A 24,250-nucleotide genomic window follows, 5' to 3' on the forward strand; every position below is an offset into this window, starting at 1 on the left:
ATCTACAAAATCAAGTACTAATGTTCTTAAAGAAAATTTTTTGAAAAGATGAGATTCTAATATAAATATTTAATTTAATTATAAATTATATATTACTACTAATAAGTACTACTAATAAATAATTATTATACTTTGAAAACAAGTAAAATTATTAGTCATTGATTTTATTATTTTTTATATTAAAAATAGTTAAAATTTAAATTTAATTAATTTTATAACAAAAATTACTGTGTATTTTTATTTAAAAAATTAAAATAAAATTATATATTTTTGTGTATTATCTGATTCAGTACACGGGTACATATATTAGTGGATTAAACAAAAAGATAATATTACTGTGAAGAGTGTTTTTAAATAAATAGTAAAGTAGACACCAAAAAATAAATAAATAAACAGCGAAGTAGGTAAAGATAAAAGAAAAAAAGAAACAAAAGATCATGTACATTACACATGGGGAATGGATTTTAATATTTTATCAAATTTTTTAATTGAAGGTGTAAAGTGTTATCTTTAATTTTTTAATATTTTTTTTTATAATTTTTCTTGGACTCATTATGACGAGACCACAGTTTATTTCCTCAAATAAAAAAATTGAAAAGATCCGGTCCCTTCCAAATGTTGTATATAAATTTAATGAGAATCTTTACTTTTCACTCAATTTTTCTGTTCATAAAAGAAATTTCTTAAACAAAATTTGATGTGAATTTATAGGAGAACAATATATGGTTTGATCGGGTAAAATTTTTACCTTTTAAAAATAGTTTATCAATCAAAACTTGTTTTTCATGGATAGTTTTTTAAAAGTTGTAACACGTATGTTCAGTAAATCAAATTAAAAATACCGTTTAGCAAGCATAAATAACAACAATTGTATTTAATAAAAAAATTTTAAAATTTAAAAAGATTATAATAAATATAAATATAAAATAAATTTAAATATTTATTAATATATAAGATTATATTAGACTTCTTAATTTTAGTATAATAAACACAAGTCAATTTTAAAATTTTTTTCTTTAGATCCTTCTAAAACACTCTTATTTTTTAAAATTTACACAAATACATATATAAAATTCTTTTTATTTATCAAATATTACTTACTATATATAAAACAAAATATTTATTCTTTTAAATAGCACATATATATCCAAAAACTTTTACCAAACTAAATCTTTGTCTAAGAAAAATCCTATGTAAAGTTAACAGTCGCAGATATCCTTGCAAAGAAAGGACATGATCTCTCTAGTCTCTATTGGTCTTCATCTTTTTTATGCCCCTCCCCCTAATTTAATTTATGCTTTGTCTTTGGATTATGTTAAATTCTTAGAATAATAGGTGAAACTCGTGAAAGGTAGTTTTTGTTTTCTGTTGTTTTGGGATTCTTGACCCCTCTTGTTCACCAATTTTTTTTATAAGTTTAAATTTGCTTTAAAAAGTATCTCTTAGTTATTTTTTAAAATCGCGGTTAGATTTCGAAAGCTTCAAGTACCAAATATAAAGTGAAAGTGAAAATGTTTTATCAAACCAGACTACAGATAGAGAAAAGTGTGTGACATATGATTGTGACAACTAATTATTGTATTTGTTAGTTTTCTATTTATGAAATAAAGTTCTTTAGATTAACATTGAAAACTATTATCTTTGAACATTTTTTTCTTGCTTCCAACTCATTCAAATGTTGATTTCATTAGCACCCATTTAAAAACTAAACACTGATTATATTGTCGCCAATTAGTCAGTTACACATATATTACTTTAATTGCCACTGATTTACAAAATCTGCTATCAAATCAAACTTGCCAATTATCCAAGGATCGGATGTCCATTAATAATACCATATGCATATTTACCCAATGGAAAAAGTCTTGGTGGCAACAATTTTTTAACAAATTGACTAGTATTTAACCATAAAAAAAAATTGAATGATCCTATACCATTGGATTTAATCTTACACTATTAAAAGTATTATTGATGGCCAATTGATGGTTAAAAAATACAAAAATTGCTTGCCCCTAACACTCCTCTAAGCCAATAAGAATTAATTCAATAACCATAGAATCTTATCTCATTTACTTTATTCCAGTACCACTTCATTCCAATTATTGCTCGTTCTTTTTATTAATACAAAAAGTCAAAACTCAGGTGTAGTCAATTTCACGTGAAGTTAATAGTTAAAAATAGTTAAATAATTTAATTAATTTGACTAAATTTTTTTTAATAATTTGACTCTCAGTTATAATTTATAAAATTGACTGCACCTGAGTTTTCACTAATCAAAAAATGAATAATTATTCTAGACAATATTAAATTTAAAAAATGAAACTTTATTTTGGATCAGACTGGATAATAAAATTTTAATTTTATAATAATTAATCATATGTCATATTGAAGCAAAAAACTTCAATAACTTTTATTTCATTAATTCTCCACTTGTTACAAACATAATGTGACAAGCGCTTAAGTTAACACCTATTATTATTATAACAGCAACAACCTGCTGTGAAATTCACGGACCAATTTGGTAGTGATAATGTTTAGTACACAAAACAGCATGATGAACTGTTATATTGTCCTTTGTAATCGCAAAAACCCACATTTTTAATCCTATCCATTGTGCCACTTCTTGCATATGCAAAAATCAACATATTTGATAGATTACAACCATGCTATACGCATGCTATACGTATACTAAAATCAGTTACTAATATAAAATATATGTTAACTAAAATAAATTAAACTCCACATGTATTTATACATAAATACATTGGTAGCTAATTTTAGTAACTGATTTTAGTGTACAAATAGCATTTTTTATTAAAATAGTATTTATTATTTAAATATATTTTATACAATTCATATGCCGCCTCTAAATCTCCATAGGACAGTAGCATAGAGATCAATGCATTGTGCACAAATAAGTTGAATTCGAAACCAAACTTTAATACATGTCCAGGTATAGCATGACCTATACAATTTAGAGAAAGGGGAAGAACATGCTTTAAGCTATAACGGATAAATATGATTATCTGGCTTCAACCCATCATACTGCAACATTTTCTTGTACAAAGAAGAGCTCCATCTAAGTCTCCGCTTTATATATATCCCTTAATTGTTTAATTCCAAGAAAAGACATTTGGTTCGTTTGTATGATATAAAATTTTTGCGTAATATCCAAGTATTTGAAATTCTGAGAGAGCGCAAAAGGCAACAAGGTGACTTGCAGCAAAGCCATTGTCTATTAAGCCTATTAAGGTCATTTGAGCTTGAATTTGTTTTAGCTGAACCAAGGATTTACATCTTTCTAAGAGAGAAAGAAGTGGGTTTCTTTGAACAAAACTGTGGGTTGTGTTCCAATTGATGTTTTTGGCATAGGGCAACAATGAGCGAAAGAGCATGGCTGAAATTTCCCCTCAGGCCAAAACAATTGTCACTTACATAAACATGGTAGATGACAAACTTCAGTACACACAACACTTTTGACATAATCCGAAGGAATAATCAACAACAAATATGAATCACATGGAAAGCTAAACTCAAGATGTCAAGAACATATGTGTAAGCATTATCAACAACAACATCAACAATGGTTTAAGATCAGAGGAAAAGCAAAACAAAACATAACATAGTGCAATAAAAAAGCTAAAGTGAATAATCCAACGAATTACTATACATGTACTATGCCTCAGACTCAGACACGTGTTATAGTACATTTCAGCCCATCGAAAATAGTGCAGCAAAGCTTCATGAAGAGGCTGAAGCAACATGGAAGTACATGCAATGTCCCTGCTGTGATGATGCTTGAATTATAGACGCAAGAGATGGATGAAGAAGAGCCCTTCTTATCGAGCGTGCTTCACTTCTTCCTTCGGCATATTCTTCCCCCAGCGGCCACCTCGGCCGCAAATCATACTGAAATGAATCATAGTTGAAAGAATCAGTGAGTGATCAAACAAGCATAACATGTAGCAACAGATGAAATCTCTGACACTATCAATGTTAACTTTTTACTATTACCTCATTAACATCTACGAGGTTCATTTAAATACAGCCTAGATCCTCACATTTGCTTAGTAGACAAAGAATGAATTGAACATAGAATATGATAAGATAAAGGCAGCGAAAGCAACTCAAGTTTGCAATCCATGAGAGTAGATAAAACAGATCACTCAGAAATGAATTCAACATTTTTTGAGCTGGGTTACAATAATTGATCATGTTGATTCTGTATTAGTTGTAATTTTTCCCCCTAAATGAATCATACCATCCAAATCCATTGAGGCATGATAGGAAAAGCAAATTGTTGAGATAAGGAAACACACCACGAAGTCTTCTGGTTCTTCTGCAGGCAGAGGAGGGTCATATCTTCCCATGCGGAAGTGTTCAATGCCAGTCCAAGCTACCATTACACCTATCCAGTTGAAGGAAAAGCTTAAAATAAATAAATGAAATAAAAGCTATATTTCATGCATCAACAAAAGATAACAACCTAATTTACTTTTTGAGAACTGTGACTACTTACTACTGATAGCAACTCAAAAACTATATTATTACCATTATCAGTACAAGGCCGGGGACGAGGGCATGCAAGTTGCAAGCCATTCTTCTTCACAACCATATCAAGCCGAGATTGAACATATTGATTTGATGCAACGCCACCAGAGATAATCTGCAGTATATGACATAAAATAGAAAGTCATTTAGATTTTTCGATGTAAAATAAATAGAAAAGGAAGGATTGATGTTATTTGAAAGAAAGAAACTATTCTGACTTCAAACTACCAGGTGTCTTATAGAAGGCTCCATCTTCAATGCCCACTGGATTGCACATTCACACCTTTCCTCAAGATGTAACACTGTAATTCGCTGACCACATGTAGAAATAAGACATCAGTTAGACACAAATTAAAGATGATCAAGACAGAGCAGATGCAGTAATTTCAACCAAGTCATCATCTAGATCTGATACAGAAGACAGGTCTCGCATGCCATAAAGTACAAAACCTACAAAAACATAACTAACCTGAAAAGCAGCAGCAATATCAGCCCGGGCCAATCGATCTTCCTTACTTGCAGAAGAAATAGGGATCTTGGCATCACTGCAAACTCATATGTTTGTATAATTTATTACTACTACACAAAAATGCTTTTTGCAACATGCAATATCATTCTTTTATCATCTGACTACACGAAGCTAATTCACTAACAGAATGTGGAAATCAGTCTTTTATTATCCTCGTGGCATGTGCCTTGTTGCATGGCCTTGCATGACTTGGATCCTTACATGCTTTGATTGCATGCCTTTCTGGACAAGCTTTCTTTGCTACTTGATTTCCCTTTCTTTTAACTATATTTTCTTGAAAAACATTTAGAGAATACCTTAGTAGCAAATGATACTTAAAAGTGATTATATTAGAGGAAGAAACTGTGATTAATCCTAAGAAAACAAACAAATATCATAGGAGAAACATAATAAAAACTACTAAATATACGAACGCATCACAACACTAAACTTAAAACTTTGTTTATCCTCAAGCAAAAAGAAAAGAAAAGAATTGGATTAATGAAGAAGAATTAAATCTCTTTGAAGCTCGATTCCACCTTAATAATGGGGTTTAGTAAACTTGTGATCATCGACGGGCTTTTCCTTCTTTAATGAATCATGAAATCATGGGCTTGAAGAATGCTCAAAAACTCAAGTTCGGATGATATTATGAGATCTTGATTTTCAGTTTTAGTTGGTCCTTGAATTGTTTAATTCTTATTCTTGACCGAGAGAGATTTTTCAATTGTTAGCTCTAAGTGTAACATCCTAACTATCAAAATGTCACGCTTCCGGCTGCGTCACTCTGATAGCTAGGGTATTACGACGACTCTTAAAATATTTAATACTAAAATATGAGTCTGTTTAAAACTTAAACCGTATTTATTTTTTAAAAAAAAGACCATTTAAAGGCGAGGGAAATAATAAATAAGAATTTACTCAACTTATATATAAAATATCTAAAAATATAATCTTAAATAAATATAATAAGTCATAAATAATTTATTAACTTTTTAAAATTCAGGGTCTTACACTAAGTGCTTCGTCTTAAGGCGGCTCTTGTTAGTGGGCTTTCGATCGATAATCCCAAACCAGTCGACCAAGTTACCGAGTAATAAAGCACCCCTCGGATCTAATTACCCAAGTCTCTCCTTGACACAGCTGCACCACAAGCATATAGTTAAAAATTTGATTCCCAGACATCGATACCCAGAGCCTCTTTAGGCTTCTAAATGTTGTCTTGAGGCGGCTCTTGATAGTGGGCTCTCGATCGATAATCCCAAGCCAGTTGGCCCAAGTTATCAGGTGATAAAGCACCCCTCGGATCTAATTGCCCAAATCTCTCCTTGGACAATAAACACCACAAGCACATAACTGGACTTTAACCATTGATGCTCACAGCTTTATCACTTTTGAATCTCTTTTAATTTCTTTTTCTTTTTCATGCTTCTCTTCGTCTCTTTTTCTTTTCAATTCAAGGATTTTTTTTGAATATTCAGAGATCTCATAATATTTTTCTAAGCTTTTTGTTTATGAAGAATCATTCTTTCCTTCCATTCAAGATCATTCACATATGCTACGGTCCATAGAATACAATTACAAGTCGTGAACCACCACTTTATATAATAGGACTTTATTTAATAGATTCAACATTCCTCCATCAAAGCCATTCTTTTTCATGATGATTAGAAGACTTGGAAGATAAGCATAGTAATAAGCATGGATATTTCAGTAGGGAAACATGCATGATGCAAAGACAAGGAGAAGGAAAAGTAAAAAGAAAAAAAAAAAGAAATATTAACCACCACACACAAGTTTTACCATATTCATTCTCTGTCCTTGTTGTTCTTTCCATCTTCATTCTTGGTTTTATTTGCAACACCAAACTTAAGAGTTTGGTCATGTACAGATTGATGAACACCAAATTTAGTGTTTAAACATATTATCAAGTGATGAAAAGTATGGAAGAACATAGAATGCTAAGTATATATTGCGTTGTGTGATGAATGCATGCATGATAATTTTTTTTTTCAAAATAAAATAAAGACATAAACAAAATATAAAGGATGCATGAAGAATAAAACAATGACAGTAGCGAAAACTTTTGAAAACTAGTTTTGAAAATTAAAATCAACAAAGAAAAACTATGAGTAGAAAGTAGAAATTAACTAAAATCTAACTGATTCATTAAAAAATTTTTTTCTCTTTTTCCAATTAATTAAAAGAAATGACCTTAATGGAGAAGAGAAGAAAAAGAATACTAACCGACTAGGTTGCTTACTAACAAGTGTTCTTTTAACGTCACTAGCTTGTCTCATACTGCTTTCTAAGATAGAGAATGGATTTATTTTTGTTGACCTCCTTCTTCTTCAAGATAGTGCTTTTTGTTTGTTGACTACGACCCTTCTTTCCTATTGAAATAGCATTGGTGTCTTTACAAGAGTTAGACATAAAATTCAATCAAATAAATGCTTTCATTCCTTCAGAATTTGATCAACTTGCGGATTTTGTATATTTTTCATAATATGCTATCTGGTGTTATACTATCTAAACTGTTTCAGTCCACGAACTTGACTTCACTTCATCTTTCTAACAATCAATTGGATGGAAACATACCATTAGAGATAGGAATGCTTGATTCTCTTTGCAATGTAAACCTATCCAATAATAAGTTAGAAGGATTGATCCCATTTTCCATGCTAAAACGGTTTTAATTTTGAAAAAGTTGAATTGAGTAATAATCTGTTAAGTGAAAATATTCCGGCAAAAATCGGTTATGTTGATAAACTTGACATGAGCCACAATTTTATTAGTGGTAGCGTACCCTTTTTATCCTTTAATGATGATTTTTATATTCTTGGACAAAATCTTCTTTATCAACTTTAGGTCTTAGCTAGAATAATCTCAAACCCGTAGAACTTGCAACTATATCTTATAAATTTGTCATTCAACTTTTTTGAGTGTTCACAAGGCTGCAAACGTTTTTATGAAAAATCAGTGTTTTGAACTTGAACGAAGAGTTGACAGACACTGAAATATTAACAATAAAAACCTTTGTAGCCTTGTCACCTTTATGAGGTATGGTTGCAAGTTTTACGGGTAAAGTACCTGTAAGATTATTGTAACTAATATCCAAACTTGATAAAAAAAATTCTGATCAGTAATATAAGGATCGTCATTAATGAAAAAAAAAGCACACTACCACCAAAAGAGTTATAACTCATGTTAAGTTTATCAACATAACTTCTAGTCACCAAATTATCATTCAAGTCAATTTTTTAAAAATTGAAACCGTTTAACATAAGAGATGGGATCAATCATTCTAATTTGTTATTGGATAAGTTTACATCACAAAGAGAATAAAAAATTCCTATCTCTAATGGTATGTTTCCACCCAATTGATTGTTATAAAATTTTACTAAATTATCTCGCCTACAAATAAAATAAAGGGTCATCCAACTAAAGCATTGCAAATTTTAGAAAAAGTATTCAAGTCATTATATTTTAGAGTTGATGTATTTAAATTTTTTTTAAAGTCGATATGGATTATACATATTTTTTAATAAAAGAACAAAAGAATCTTTTGAGAGTTGAATCGAATAGAGGGATTTAGCTAACAGATATCTTTCGCTCTCGTGTGTTGCTTCTGCTAGTAATTATATGCACATTCATACACATTCACTTGTTTATACACAAAGCCTCATTTTCACCGTTCGTTCATTCTTCCACAGTAACACATAATGTTTTTCTCTTTCTTTGAGAGCGTTCAAACAATGGTACTCTTCATTGATGGCAAAGTGTAGTAACTTTGCTTTGCTTACTATTGCAGTGGCACTTCTGTTTTCCACTACGTGATATTCCCACCAAATGCTTCGTCTTCCTTCAATAATTCAGAAAGACACGCTTTAATACAAAGTGGTTGGTGAAGTCATAACCATAATATCTTATACCATTGCTATTGTACCCGCATTAGTTGTGATGATACTAGAAATGTGGCAGAGATTGACGGATATGCATTGTATATTAATCCTTATAACGAGTCCAAATTATTACGACTAGAGAACTTGAATCTCACTTCCTTCTCCAATTTAGTACACCTCAATCTTTATGAAATGGGGCTTATGGGAAGCATCCACAAAGAAATTGGTACTCTTGCAAAGCTTTCTTATCTTAATTTGTTCTATAATAATTTTTATAATAAGTTACCTCTAACATTTTCAAACCTCACTCAACTTGTAATATTAGATGTTGCTCTCAACTCTCTGAGTGTCATCCTTCCTACTTTTGATAAACTAGAGAATTTGAATTTTTTCGCTCTTATTTTAAACCAAACTAAAGGTTTCATACCAACAGACCTAGAGAATTTGGCACATTTTGAATCATTGTATTTGTTCCAATTTAATTTACTCAATGGTTTAATCTGTTTTGGAACCGTTAGAAAATTTGATATGTCTTGATCTTAATTCAAACCAAATAGAAGGTACTATACCACTAAAATTAGAAAATAAATTTGACCAACTTAAAATTACTATTTCTTAATAATAATAATTTGTTGATGAACACAATTTCTTCTATTTTTTAATAATTAAAGAATTTGACTTTTCTCATGTTGGAGTCTACTCAAGTTAAAAATTTCATACCATTTTAATTAGGTAATTTGAACATGTTAGAAAAATTGTATCTCAAAAATAATTCGTTCACAAGTACAATTTCTTCTGCTCTGAGTCAATTGAAGAACTTGAGATATCTTATCTTCAATTCAAATCAAATTGAGGGTTTCATACTACTACAGATAGAGAATTTGAATCAACTTATATTATTGTCTCTTTTAAACAATTTGGTTCAATTTTATTATCTTGGGACAATCAAAGAATTTGACATATCTCAATCTTACGTCAAATCAAATTGAAGGACATATACCAAGAAAAAAAGAAATTTAGAACTATTTATTTTTCTAAATTTTCTCTCTTGGTATATGTCCTTCAATTTGATTTGACACAAGATTGAGATATGTCAAATTCTTTGATTGTCCCAAGAAAAATAGATTTGAATGGAATTGTTTGAAGAAGAAAATAATATAAGCTGACTCAAATTTTTTATTTGTAATAATATGAGACCCTCACTTTAGTTTAAATCAAAGGAAAGATATCTCAAACTTTTCAATTGACCCAGAGCACAAAAAATTGTACATGTGAGCGAATTGTTTTTGAGATGCAATTATTCTAACATGTTCAAATTACCTACTTGAAACGGTAGGAAACCTCTAACCTGGGTGCACTCCAACATATAAAAAAAAATCAAATTCTTTAATTGATTAAAAGTGAAAGGAATTGTACTTATCAAGAAATTATTATTAAAAAATGGTAACCTTAAACTTGTCAAATTTCCTAATTCTAGTGATATAGGACCTTCTATTTGATTTGCATTAAAATCAAGAAATATTAAATTCTCCAACTGTTCCAAAGTAGAGAGAATTAAACCATTAAATTAAAGGAACAATGATTCAAAATGTACCAAATTTGCTAGTTCGACTGATATGAGACCTTCAATTTAATTAAAACAAATGCGAGAAAATTCAAATTCTCCACCTTACTAAAAGTAGAAAGAATGATGTCACTAAGAGAGTTGAGAGCAAGATCTAACTTTACAAATTGAGTGAGATTTGAAAATGTTGGAGGCAGCTTACCATGAAGATTATTACTGAACAAATTAAGATAACTTTGTAAGAGTACCAATTTTTTGGTAGATGCTTCCCGTAGACCTCATTCCATGAAAATCAAGGTGGATCAAATTCGAGAAGGGAGTGAGATTCAAGTTCTGTAGCCGCAATAATTTAGACTTATTATAAAAATTAATATACAATACAAATCCGTCAATTTCTACAATCCTTCTAGCATCGTCACAGCTAATACCGGTCCAATGACAATAGTACAAGATATTATGCTTATAACACCACCAACCACTTTGTATTAAAACGTATTTCTCTAAATTATTGAAGAAAGACGAAGTATTTGGTGGAAATATCGCATACGACACAGTGGTAAAAAACAGATGCCACTGCAATAGTAAGCAAAGCTACTACTACACTTTGCCTTCAATGAGTGTGTATATTTATATATAATTGACGAAAAGGAAGAGTATCATTGTTTGAACGAAAAAGAAAAAACTGTTACTCTGGAAGAACAAACGCGATGTATAAATAAGTGAATGTGTATGAGTGCACAAATACAATTTATATAATAACTAGCAGAATCAACACACTGGTGAAAGATATCTGTTAATTAAATCCCTCTATTCGATTCAACTCTCAACAAAGATTATGTTGTTCTTTTCTTAAAAAATTATGCGTAATCCATATCGACTTAAAAAAAATAAACACATCAACTCTAAAATATAATGACTTGAATACTTTTCCTAAAACTTGCGATGTCTTAGTTAGATGATCCTTCATTTTATTTGTAAGCGAGATAATCTAGTAAATTTTTTGGAAAATCATTGCATCGTACAAAACAATTATTTTATGCTCCTCTCAAATACAGATATAAGTGATAGACTTTTTTTTATCCAACCTCAAATCACTCACACAAATCTTTCGATCACTACCTTTTAATCTGAACTCTAACTTAGAAAAAAGAGAAAGCATCAAAGAGGAGCATAAAATCACGGGCAAAAAACTAGAATAAGCCAAGGCAAGTTGAGAACTACGTAAATAAGCCAAATTGAAATTCGTTTCAGCAATGAGCCAGGAGCTATATATATGTAAGATTCCTTAGTAAATCGAACCAGCCAAGTTCGAATTAGGTTGATGAAAAGTTGGTTGTAATTCGAACCAGCAAGGTTCGAACTCCGTCTCCACGTAAATCGAACTAGCTTAGTTCAAATTATAGGTAAGTAAAGTCTTCAAGTAATTCGAACCACCCTGGTTCGAATTACACTTATGCTGGGTTCTTAATAATTCGAACCACTCTGATTCGAATTACTAGTGATTCGGCTATATAAGGAGTTCGAATCAGCCTCATTCGAACCATTCTCACCTTTCCCTACCCCACCAAATCTCAGAGAAAACGACCCAGATTCTCTCCGACGAAGACCTGAACGGAATACTCTGCTGATGGGGGACGATCCAGCACGGTTATATCGCTTGGACGGAGTCGCCCATATAGCTGGGGTCATCAACGAGGAGGTTAGTACGGAAATAACTTTGTTTTACCGGTACACGTGACTTAGTGATTTTGCATGCGGGTTAGATGGTGGTTTATGTTAGTGGTTTATGTTGGTGGTTTCTGTTAGTGGTTTATGTAAGTGGTTTATGTTGGTGGTTTATCTTAGTGGTTTACGTTGGTGGTTTACGTTGGTGGTTTACGTTGGTAGTTTATGTAAGTGGTTTACGTTAACGGTTTATGTCAGTGGTTTATCTTAGCGGTTTAGTTGTGGTTATTTTGTTAGATCTTTCATGTCAGTGGTTTATGCTGGTTTCTTATGTTAGTTGTTTATGCAAGTGGTTCTCGTTCTTGGATTTTTAAACGGTCATATTTAGTACGATTTTTTGGTTTATGGATTATCACGTTGATTATGTTTGTCACTGGTAATTAAGTTGGTTCTAATAATGCGGTTCATTTCTTCTGCAGCCTCGGCGATGCATCAGGAGCATGCGGCGGCAGCAGAGCATGCTTCTCGATGACAGATACGTTCCGTACCTACAGATGGCCGGTCTATACCATTTTGCAAGGCTGAACGATAGATGGTTCCGGTTGGACGAGGCCCTTGTCAGTGCGTTTGTCGAGCGATGGCGTCCGGAAACGCACACGTTTCATATGCCGTTCGGAGAGTGCACGATCACACTCCAGTGCACGGGCGTTACGTCAGCGGCTGCCTATCAGAGTTCCAGATATACATCCAGGGTGGCCGTCCAGCCTGGGTGTGGTTCGAGGAGTTGCTTGGAGTGGTACCTCCTCCTAGCCAGGTTCAGAAGTACGCGGTCAACTGCAGCTGGTTTCAGGAGACTTTTGGTGAGTGCCCGGAGGGAGTTGATGAGGAGACTGTGCGTCGATGTGCCCGTGCGTGCATCATGATGTTGGGCACGCAGCTGTTTGCGGACAAGTCCGGCAACCGCATTCACATCAGATGGCTTCCGTTTGTAGCTAGGCTGGAGGAGATGGGAACCTACAGCTGGGGTTCTGCAGCACTGGCATGGTTGTACCGGTGCATGTGCCGAGTGGCGAACAGAAATGTTATCAAGCTAGCGGGCCCACTTCAACTACTTCAGTCATGAATTTTCTGGCGATTTCCTCGGTTTAGGCATGCAGGGTTTGAGACGTTCAGCTGGCCATTGGCCTCAAGGTACTGTACTAAGCCTTGTCTATTTCAATTTACTATACATAACTACGTGTTCATTTATAATGTATTGGATACCTTAAGCACACATTTAAGTAGCGGTAAGACGTGTATGATGCAGGTGGTCAGGTTACAACCCTTCCAGTAGCGAGAAGGGTCCTAGAGTTCAGATGTGGAGGCTCTGGATAGACCGGTTGCAGGATAGAGAGGTCAGTATGTTACTTAATAAGTTTCTTTATTTAACCACACTTTACGAGTTGGTTTCATGAGTTGCCCCGACACTGTATAGTTCTTGGTGCAGTTTATCTGGATGTCGTACAGCAGCCCCGACGTACTTCAGGTTGTGCATCCAGAGGTTTTGGAGCCTCGGCATATGGTGCTGTGGCGGTCTGTTACGTCGCTTATCTACTTTGCCGTCATAGAGTGGCATTAGATAGATAGGGTTCTTCCGCAGTTTGGAGGGGTGCAGCTCCGTCCACATCCCGCCCTGAATATCGACTTTCTGATGTCGAAGGACGGCAGAGGCGGCGATCGATGGTTCCCGTACCATTTGCAGAAGTGGCATCTCCATTGGGAGTCCCGTGCGGAGGTTCGATGTTGTTGCTGACCCTGGTTCGTCGCATGAGTTCCTGGAGTGGTGGAGTCAGCACGGGAAGAGGTTCTTGTCTCCGGATCCGCACTTGGGGGATCCGAGAGCCGTTGCTATTCCTGTTGAGGCCTCACAGCGGGGAGCTGGGCGAGTTCCTGAGATGGATCGTCCTGACGACGTGCCGGACAGGCAGCGGGTTGAGAGGAGAGCTCGCATGGGACACGGCGGAGCCAGCGTGACTGGAGGTGGCTTGATCGTGCTATGGAGGATGATGACGAGGCCGGCCCCGCTAGGGTCGACAACGAGGCCAGCGAGGTAGAGGTAGAGGGCGTGCTGCGGTTCATGCCGCTGCTCCTGACCCTGAGGACGATGACGACGATCAGCATGGGCCCGAAGGCGGGGACGGTGCAGGGGCGGCTGCAGTTGCTGGTGTTAGTACCCAGGATGGGGGCACGGAGGTGAGTGGTATGGCTCAGGGATGGGTGACGGGGCTGAGCCTAGTGACGCTGGACTTGGGTCGGGTATACCAACAAAGTACCGTCCTGCTGAGGTAGGCTCAGCCCCGTCACCCATCCCTGAGCCATACCACTCACCTCCGTGCTCCCCATCCTGGATACTAACACCAGCAACTGCAGCCGCCCCTGCACCATCCCCGCCCTCGGACCCATGCTGATCGTCGTCATCGTCCTTAGGGTCAGGAGCAGCGGCATGAACCGCAGCTCGCCCTCTACCTCTGCCTCGCTAGCCTCGTCGTCGACCCCCAGCGGGGGTCCGGCCTCGTCATCATCCTCCATAGCACGATCAAGCCACCTCCAGTCACGCTGGCTCCGCCGTGTCCCCACGCGAGCTCTCCTCTCACCCGCCGCTTGTCCGGCACGTTGTCAGGACGATCCATCTCAGGAACTCGCCCAGCTCCCCGCTGTGAGGCCTCAACAGGAATAGCAACGGCTCTCGGATCCTCCAAGTGCGGATCCGGAGACAAGAACCTCTTCCCGTGCTGACTCCACCACTCCAAGAACTCACGCGACGGACCAGGGTCAACAACAACATCGAACCTCAGCACGCTCTCCGCACGGGACTCCCAATGGAGATGCCACTTCTGCAAATGGTACGAAAACCATCGATCGCCGCCTCTGCCGTCCTTCGACATCAGAAAGTCGATGTTCAGGGCGGGATGTGGACGGGGCTGCACCCCTCCAAACTGCGGAAGAACCATATCTATCTGATGCCACTCTATGACGGCAAAGTAGATAAGCGACGTAACAGACCGCCACAGCGCCATATGCCGATGCTCCAAAACCTCTGGATGCACAACCTGAAGTACGTCAGGGCTGCTGTACGGCATCCAGATAAACTGCACCAAGAACTATACAGTGTCAGGGCAACTCATGAACCCAACTCGTAAAGTGTGGTTAAATAAAAAAACTTATTAAGTAACATACTGACCTCTCTATCCTGTAACCGGTCTATCCAGAGCCTCCACATCTGAACTCTAGAACCCTTCTCGCTACTGAAAATGTTGTAACCTGACCACCTGCATCATACACGTCTTACCGCTACTTAAATGTGTGCTTAGGGTATCCAATACATTATAAATGAACACGTAGTTATGTATAGTAAATTGAAATAGACAAAGCTTAGTACAGTACCTCGAGGCCAATGGCCAGCTGAACGTCTCAAACCCTGCAGGCCTAAAACGAGAAAATCGCCAGAAAATTCATGACTGAAGTAGCTGAGGTGGGCCCGCTAGCTTGATAACATTTCTGTTCGCCACTCGGCACATACACCGGTACAACCATGCCAGTGCTGCAGAACCCCAGCTGTAGGTCCCCATCTCCTCCAGCATAGCTACAAACGGAAGCCATCTGATTTGAATGCGGTTGCCGGACTTGTCCGCAAATAGCTACGTGCCCAACAACATCATGATGTACGCACGGGCATATCGACGCACAGTCTCCTCATCAGCTCCCTCCGGACACTCACCAAAAGTCTCCTGAAACCAGCTGCAGTTGACCGCGTATTTCTGAACCTGGCTAGGAGGAGGTACCACTCCAAGCAACTCCTCGAACCACACCCAGGCTGAACGGCCACCCTGGATGTATATCTGGAACTCTGATAGACAGCCGCTGACGTAACACCCGTCCACTGGCAAACCCAGCTGGTATGCCACGTCCTGGAGTGTGATCGTGCACTCTCCGAGCGGCATATGAAACGTGTGTGTTTCCGGACGCCATCGCTCGACGAACGCACTGACAAGGGCCTCGTCCAACCGGAACCATCTATCGTTCAGCCTTGCAAGATGGTATAGACCGGCCATCTGCAGGTACGGAACGTATCTGTTATCGAGGAGCATGCCCTGCTGCCGCCGCATGCTCCTGATGCATCGCTGATGCTGCGGAAGAAATGAACCGCATTATTAGAACCAACTTAATTACCAGTGACAAACATAATCAACACGATAATTCATAAACCAAAAAATCGTACTAAATATAACCGCTTAAAAATCCAAGAACGAGAACCACTTGCATAAACAACTAACATAAGAAACCAGCATAAACCACTGACATGAAAGATCTAACATAAAACAACCACAACTAAACCGCTAACATAAACCACTAACATAAACCACTAACGTCAACTTCTAAGATAAACCACTAACATAAACCGTTAACGTAAACCACTTACATAAACCACTGAGATAAACTAAACCACTTACATAAACCACTGAGATAAACCACCAACATAAACCACCAACATAAACTACTAACATGAACCACTAACGTAAACCACTAACATAAACCACCAACATAAACCGTTAACGTAAACCACTTACATAAACCACTAAGATAAACCACCAACATAAACCACTAATAGAAACCACTAACATAAACCATTAACGGAAACCACTAACATAAACCACCATCTAACCCGCATGCAAAACCACTAAGTCACATGTACCGGTAGAACAAAGTTATTTCCGTACTAACCTCCTCGTTGATGACCCCAGCTATATGGGCGACTCCGTCCAAGCGATATAACCGTGCCGGATCGTCCCCCATCAGCAGAGTATTCCATTCAGATCTTTGTCGGAGAGAATCTGGGTCGTTTTCTCTGAGATTTGGTGGGGTAGGGGAAGGTGAGAATGATTCGAATGAGGCTGATTCGAACTCCTTATATAGCCGAATCACTAGTAATTCGAATCAGGGTAGTTCGAATTATTAAGAACCCAGCATAAGTGTAATTCGAACCAGAGTGGTTCGAATTACTTGAAGACTTTACTTGCCTATAATTCGAACTAAGCTAGTTCGATTTACGTGGAGACGGAGTTCGAACTTTGCTGATTTGAATTACAACCAACTTTTCATCAATCTAATTCGAACTTGGCTGGTTCGATTTACTAAGAAATCTAATTCGAACCGAGTTGAAATTACATATATATAGCTCCTGGCTCATTATTGAAACGAATTTCAATTTAGCTTATTTACGTAGTTCTCAACTTGCCTTGGCTTATTCTAGTTTTTTGCCCTAAAATCACTAACTAAATAAAAAAAGTTAAGTCCAATACTCTAATACAGCCAAAAATAAGCAACTTTGAAAATAACAAAAAATGAAGTCAATTTTTACGTAGCAACTTAGCTATTAAAAAGTGAATCCAAAGCCTTCAGGTTGCATAGTTAACTGTAAATGACAAATCATCTACGACTTTTGCAACTGGTTTTATTCACAGCCTTCATTGAACCTGTTTCTTTTGCACATGACGTGATGACAATGACAATTAATAGAAGCAAATAAATTTGTATAAATCAGTGACGAACAGAAGCAATGCTAGATAATAAAATTAGTTGAAACAAAAACAGATGTATTTATATATTAAAATACAATTTAACTATAGATCATACCAAGAATGAAGAATTCAACCAATACTAATTCTATACATAGTTTATTCAAAAACTAATAGGAAAAACTATTCCATAATAATGAACAAAAGAATTTGTTAATAGATATGATTATATTTACGATGGTCCAACGCTTTTTTCAGTCAAACACTTCTACCTACTATACTATTATAGCATCACTTCTTTCTGAAATCTCTCACCCACTAAAGGGAACAGAAAGAGAACAAAAGAAGAAAAAGTAGGACAATGAATTGAAAAACAAAGAAACCAAGTTTATAACGTTAGCTATAACCTAGTAACTATTGATGACTATTTTTGGTATAGAATAGAGTAGTTATTTGCTTGAATATTATGGTGCATTTGGTTTGCGTTTTCATTTTCTGTTTTCATTTTCAGCATTTTCTATTTCTTGGATTTTGTAAAGGTTCCTGTTTTTACTTTTTATTTCACAAAATCCAGAAAACAGAAAACACAGAAAATGAAAACGCAAACCAAACACACCCTTAGGATTCAACAATATAATCAAGAGATATGATTATTTTAGAAATGTATATTACTCACTCCCATTGACACCTACTCTCCTTAACTCACCTTCTCTCTTTGACTAAAGCTTACTCATACTTTCTCAATTTTGTGAAGGGAAAAAGATCTAAATCAAGTACTGCTTGTACAAAAAGATGAAATAAAAATGATGATTTATAAATCACATATCTCTAAACAAAAATTGTTTCAATTATTTTTTTTCCAATACTCAGAGCTGGTCATGATTTTAACTCATTAGAAGATCCCAAACACAAAAAGAAAATTTTTTATTCAAAAAGCCTCATTATTTTAAGTATTTTAATTTAGCTTCACTGCTCATATAATAGTATTAGTCTGAAGAACACCTAATATTATGACCTAAACACATTTTTTTATTAAAAAAGAAGAAAAGAAAAGTACTCTGCTTTTTATAAGAGCAATAAGTTCAGAATAGAATGTAAATATGTAATAATCACATTTAATGTTCATTAGCTCCACAATAGCTTAAAGGTCTTAATCTAGTGTAATCTTCTTGGCCTATTTCAAAAAAATTGAGACAAACCAAGACCCTCCCAAAACAAACTTGATAAATAGTGAACTAACTCACAAGCAGCGTCCCACAAACCCAAATTCATGGTGCTCCCATCCACAATAAGCAATTACCAAGGTCCTACAATAGATAATCCTATTTGTGATTATGATTAGTTTATAAATATGAAAGGCTCCTATAACAGTATAGCCTCTGGTACTTCAGCATTGAAGTTCAATGCGTAGTTATTTCCAAATTCCTTACACAAAATGGTATTATTATAAAGAAAGAAGCTAAATTTTCCTTTCAAAAAAACTTCACTTCCATGAACTTTTAAAATTCCAAAATATTCTTCAGCTTCTTTTTTTTTTTTTAAATCAAGAAGCAAAATCTCTTTATTATAAAGACAAAATCTTTAAGCAAAGCAAAGCTACAGTCAAACTAACATTTGGAATCTAAACTGAATTTTAACAATTGTATAATTGTGGCCCTAATTTCCTGAATTTCCAACAAACAACAAATGATTTACAATTCAAATATAAATTCCAAAATTGTACATTGACCACTTACAATTAACAACATTGTCCAATCTTTTTTCTTTCTGTTGAAGAGTGCATTAACATAGAATGTAAAAGACATCAATTGAAAATCATAGTAGGTTGAAATAGCAAGATATGCACAAGATAGACCTACGAATAACTTGAACCAAATGCGAGAGAAAAAGGTAAAATATGTGAACAGGGCAATGAAAGCAACTACCAAAGTATAAGTAACAATGCACTTGAATGTTGAAAGTTGCTTTTCATTTATTTCGTTAAGGAACTGACCTTGAAATCAGAGAACAATTGGTCCTTTTTCTGGAATGTGTCCATTAGCCATAGCAACTTCAGTTTCACAAGCTGGAATCTCATCCACTGGAATCCGCAAAACATATCACAAGCAACTTCAGAAGCATATTTTTTACTATTTTGATTCTGTTCACTGCATAAAAGCAACAAACATATCAATGGTGCCCTTAATTGAATTATATATTGCGTAGTTGTACGGTTAACATGAAACCCAGATTTTAGCATATACAATCTTAAATGCATACTTCAAAATTTAAATACTTTTTGGAACTGATATGAGTTCATATTATTATCAAATGATGATGCAAGACTTAGTAAGTAAAAAAGATGAGATCTAAGAGCGGAGAGAGGGACAGCTGGTAATGCATATAATCAGTTCCTTTTGGAAAAAGAGCTAGCCATAAAGGATCTTGACGATCCTTTAGTGTCGAAAGCATATAGTGCAGTATTTATTCATCTATCTCCTACTTCCACTCCACTGCAATGAACTTCAGAATGTGAAATCCCCATCCAAAGACAGGTAATTTCAGGATTAATCTTATTTATCATATCCATGGTAGTTCTCATATTGAAATGGGATGAAAAGGTTGGAAAAAAAAGGAGAGGCCAAATACTAAAATTTTATAAGAAAACATCACAATGGGGTAGAAAAGAGCTGAGAAAACTGTGACTCTCACAGCAACGAAATGGGAATTTGAAGAACATTCAGGAAACACATAATAAAAACCCAAAAAGCAGAGAAAGAACAAAAGAAAGAATTGTAAGAAAACAGATCAAAATATATATAGCAACATTTTCCACCAATTTTGACACGCAAAAGAGGTCAATTGAATGGATTTTAGGATTTGTTATTTGTGCAACTCAATTTAATAACTTCAGTGTCAATATCATTATAGCATATAGCAAGATTGGAAATTCTATTATGTGTACTTAAAAACAACAACCATTTAATAATAATAATAATAATAATAATAATAATAATAATAATAATAATAACTCGTTTGATTGATAAATATAAATTTTAAAGCACAAGATATTTGTTAAAAATTTAAGATTGCTTAAAATTGAAAGTTTTAAGTCTTTTTTAAATAATAAATATTACAAATTAAAAAAAAATAGTCAAAATTCAGAGCATATTGCTTGAAATGAGTTTATAGACTGTGCATATCTTGAATCTGAAGTATTGAGAAAAACTGTACCTAGATTTGAATCTCTGAACTACAGCCCCAGTGCCCCTGAACCAGCGACCCTCTATGTTTTCTGCCTTATCATCAAAACCGTGATATCCATGACTACCGTCTCTGACCGTCGCAATGGTAGCTGGGATACCAGAGCTTGATGCCACGCCCCCATGTCCCGCTGCTGCTTTCGTGGTCCACCTCACTGCAACTGATCTCATAACTCTCCTCTTCTTCCCCAACATCGCACTTCCTAGTAGCTGCAGCTACTCCATCAATGTAGGCGTCGATGGTCTGCCTCCTTTCAGGGTTCATGATCATCCGAAGATCTTATTATCATGGTAAGAGAATATTATTCATCAAATTCTTCTCATTTCTGATGATAAATAAATTTTAACTGAATATATTCTGGGAGAAGGAAACCCAATAATTCTTACCTTAACACGCTTAAAATGTTCCTCCCGTTGTTGCATCCTCTTCACTTTATCCTCTTGCTTTCTACTTTCCTTCTAACAGAAAATCGAAAAATAATCATTCTTCACGAAGACCGAGTTCAAAAAAATAATTAAAATTATTCAAAACTGCTATGAATTACATAAAAGAAAACCAAATTCAATCTAATGCCTACAATTTCTAGGATACATGAGAAATCCTAAATTAATCTAAACCCTACTAACCTCCGAGATCTAATCGAAGATCTTCACCACCGACATCATCAGATCGGAGAATCAGAAGGAAGAGAGTAATCGAACTTGTAAAGCTAAATATCTTTCACTCCCAGAAATTGGTACTCATCTCTCTAACCCCTAACCTAATAGCACAACAGAGCCATAGCAGAAAGAGGTGGTAAATAGTAAAATATTAAATCAAACGACACAAAAAAATAAGTGAAAGAAGGAATAAAGGAAGGAATCAATCAAAATAGAATGAGCAGGAGGAACAGGCTTATAAGCAGATGAACTAGAGAAAGGAGAATACGCCATCGAATGTTGTGTCCTGTGATTAATTCTTAGCTAAGGATTAAAGGCTATATAAAGAGAAGTGAAGTCAAGTAGTCAACCATGATAGCTGGCTAGCTAGATTCTTCCTTATTGTTTCTTGTTGATTCCTCTCCCTTATTAAAAGTATAGCTTTGCTTTTACTTAAGTGGGCTCATCCCCCTTCAATTACACTAGGAGTACTGGTGTCTAGCTCTGTGATCCTCATTTAAGACATACAACAAGTACTACAAAATAAAATACTTATTTTATATTTTGAGTTTTTTATTTGTACTTTCCAAAAAAAACCCTAAAGAAAGTAAGTAAGAAAAAAAATTATTTTACAATTTTTGAAACAAATATTAATATTTTTAATGTAAGATTTTTCTATTACACTCATCATTAAAATTGAATAAAATTATATTTGGTTATTGCTTGTTAAAACTAAAACATCATTTTTTTTTAAATTGCTTTGGTGTGTACACACAGCACAGTACTATGTGTATACAAAATTTTCTTATATATATTTTATAATATTATTAAAAGAAATTATTTTAAATTAAAGTGTAATATATAACGTAGTTGTTTTTTATTAATAATTTATGTAATTATTCTATTTTATATAAATAATACAGAACAATACTTTTCAAACATAGCATATAATGTCAAGTAGTTTTTTTATACAAGTATAATAGTTATTTGTTTGTTCACTTTATTGTCAACACAGACGGTATTATTAATTATGTATGACAAGTAGTATTGCTCTGTTTTTTTTTTTTTTTTGTTAATAAATTGGATAATTTCCAATTTTAGATACCCTAATGGATTAGATAATTTTTAATTTTAAATACACAACACACTACACTTCACATATTTTATTATATTTTTTTCATAATTGTAATTTCTAAAATTTAAACTCTAAACCTTTAAAGTAGAAAGGGAGAGATATGTCATACATTGGCGTATTGCTTTGCTATTTCTGTATTTATCACGTGAAGTAGTAGCCATTATGATGGAGTATGGAAGTAGCATAATTTTGTCTCCAATAATTTGTGATGTAATAATTGATGTGATATTAAGTTTTTGTTCACTTTGTTGTCAACACAGATAATATTATCAATTATGTATGTGTATTAGTGGAGAGTGACTCCCCAAGTATAGATTTTCTGTATTTTGTTTAGACAGGGACAAGTAGTATTGCTCTGCTTTTTTTTTTTTTTTAATAAATTGGATAACTTCCAATTTTAAATATCCTAATGGATTAGATAATTTTCAATTTTAAGTACACAACACACCACACTCTTCACATATTTTATTATATTTTTTTCGCATAATTTTTAAAGTTTAAACCCTAAACCTTTAAAGTGGAAAGGGGAAGATATGCCATACATTGGCGTATTGTTCTGCTATTATGATGGAATATGGAAGTAGCAGAGTTTTGTCCCCAATAATTTGTGATGTAACAATTGATGTGACGTTAAGTTTTTGTTCACTTTGTTGTCAACACAGACAATATTATCAATTATGTATGTGTATCGGTGGAGAGTGACTTCCCAAGTATAGATTCTTCGTATCTCGTTTTAGACAGGGACAAGTAGTATTGCTCTGTTTTTTTTTTTTTGTTAATAAATTGGATAACTTCCAATTTTAGATACCTTAATGAATTAGATAATTTTCAATTTTAAGCACACAACACACCACACTTTTCACATATTTTATTATATTTTTTTCGCATAATTTATAAAGTTTAAACCCTAAATCTTTAAAGTGGAAAGGAGGAGATATGCCATACATTGGCGTATTGCTCTGCTATTTCTGTATTTGTCACGTGAAATAGTAACCATTATGATGGGATATGGAAGTAGTAGAATTTTGTCTCCAATAATTTGTGATGTAATAATTGATGTGATGTTAAATTTTTTATTGACAACTTGACATTGTTGTCTTTTTGGGAAAAAGATGTATGGGCTTTGATGTCAATTACATAGTTTTTTTTGTTGTTTGAAGATTTTTTTGGTTTTGGTTTTCTTTTAAAATTAAAAAATAATTATTACAAATAAATAAAGTTATGAGAAAATATTTTATGATCAAGTAATAAAAAAAGACATATAATATTTTTTTATTGTTGGTCAAATTTAGTTTGTTTAACATTAAATATTTAAATAAAAAGTTACAAAATTAACTAAACTAATTAATTTTTAAAATAAATTAAATTAGTTTATGAAAATAAATTAATTATTTTTATTTTAGTTTTTAAAAACTAATTGATTCGATAGACTTAGTTTTTTTTTTTATTTGACCATTCCGATGCTAAAAAAAACTGAATTTGACATAAA

The 24,250-nt window shown here is 34.4% G+C and overlaps 1 protein-coding gene across 10 annotated transcripts; it reads right to left on the reverse strand.

The window, feature by feature from the left end:
- Positions 1 to 3,380: 3,380 nt before the first annotated feature.
- Positions 3,381 to 22,098, reverse strand: LOC107625966 (putative tRNA N6-adenosine threonylcarbamoyltransferase, mitochondrial). Of its 10 annotated transcripts, none has more exons than XM_016328717.3 (7): positions 19,739 to 19,876; positions 7,307 to 7,452; positions 5,021 to 5,096; positions 4,780 to 4,863; positions 4,552 to 4,666; positions 4,320 to 4,408; positions 3,381 to 3,909 (listed from the first exon to the last, which is right to left on the reverse strand). In XM_016328717.3, exons 2-7 carry the CDS (start codon positions 7,357 to 7,359, stop codon positions 3,742 to 3,744), a joined length of 585 nt encoding a protein of 194 aa, XP_016184203.2. In that variant the 5' UTR covers positions 7,360 to 7,452; positions 19,739 to 19,876; the 3' UTR covers positions 3,381 to 3,741. The 10 variants fall into 10 exon arrangements, 8 of the variants coding, with proteins under 8 accessions (XP_016184203.2, XP_088360070.1, XP_020971982.1 ...); XM_088503944.1 differs by having other exon boundaries at positions 7,307 to 8,921; positions 19,739 to 19,875; XM_021116323.2 differs by having other exon boundaries at positions 7,307 to 7,473; positions 19,739 to 19,867.
- Positions 22,099 to 24,250: the final 2,152 nt, after the last annotated feature.

The sequence above is a fragment of the Arachis ipaensis genome, chromosome B2 (assembly GCF_059453495.1).
Source record: "Arachis ipaensis isolate K30076 ecotype BB chromosome B2, ASM5945349v1, whole genome shotgun sequence".
NCBI classification, from domain to species: domain Eukaryota; kingdom Viridiplantae; phylum Streptophyta; class Magnoliopsida; order Fabales; family Fabaceae; genus Arachis; species Arachis ipaensis.

Excerpts from the sequence above, each read along its gene's own strand:
- LOC107625966 (XM_088503943.1), bottom strand. The coding sequence starts at position 21,182 with ATGTTGGGGAAGAAGAGGAGAGTTATGAGATCAGTTGCAGTGAGGTGG. Across the intron at positions 19,893-20,958 it reads GTTCAGAGATTCAAATCTAG|TGAACAGAATCAAAATAGTA; the intron begins GTACAGTTTTTC and ends GCTTTTATGCAG. Across the intron at positions 16,357-19,738 it reads AATTGTTCTCTGATTTCAAG|CATCAGCGATGCATCAGGAG; the intron begins GTCAGTTCCTTA and ends TTTCTTCCGCAG.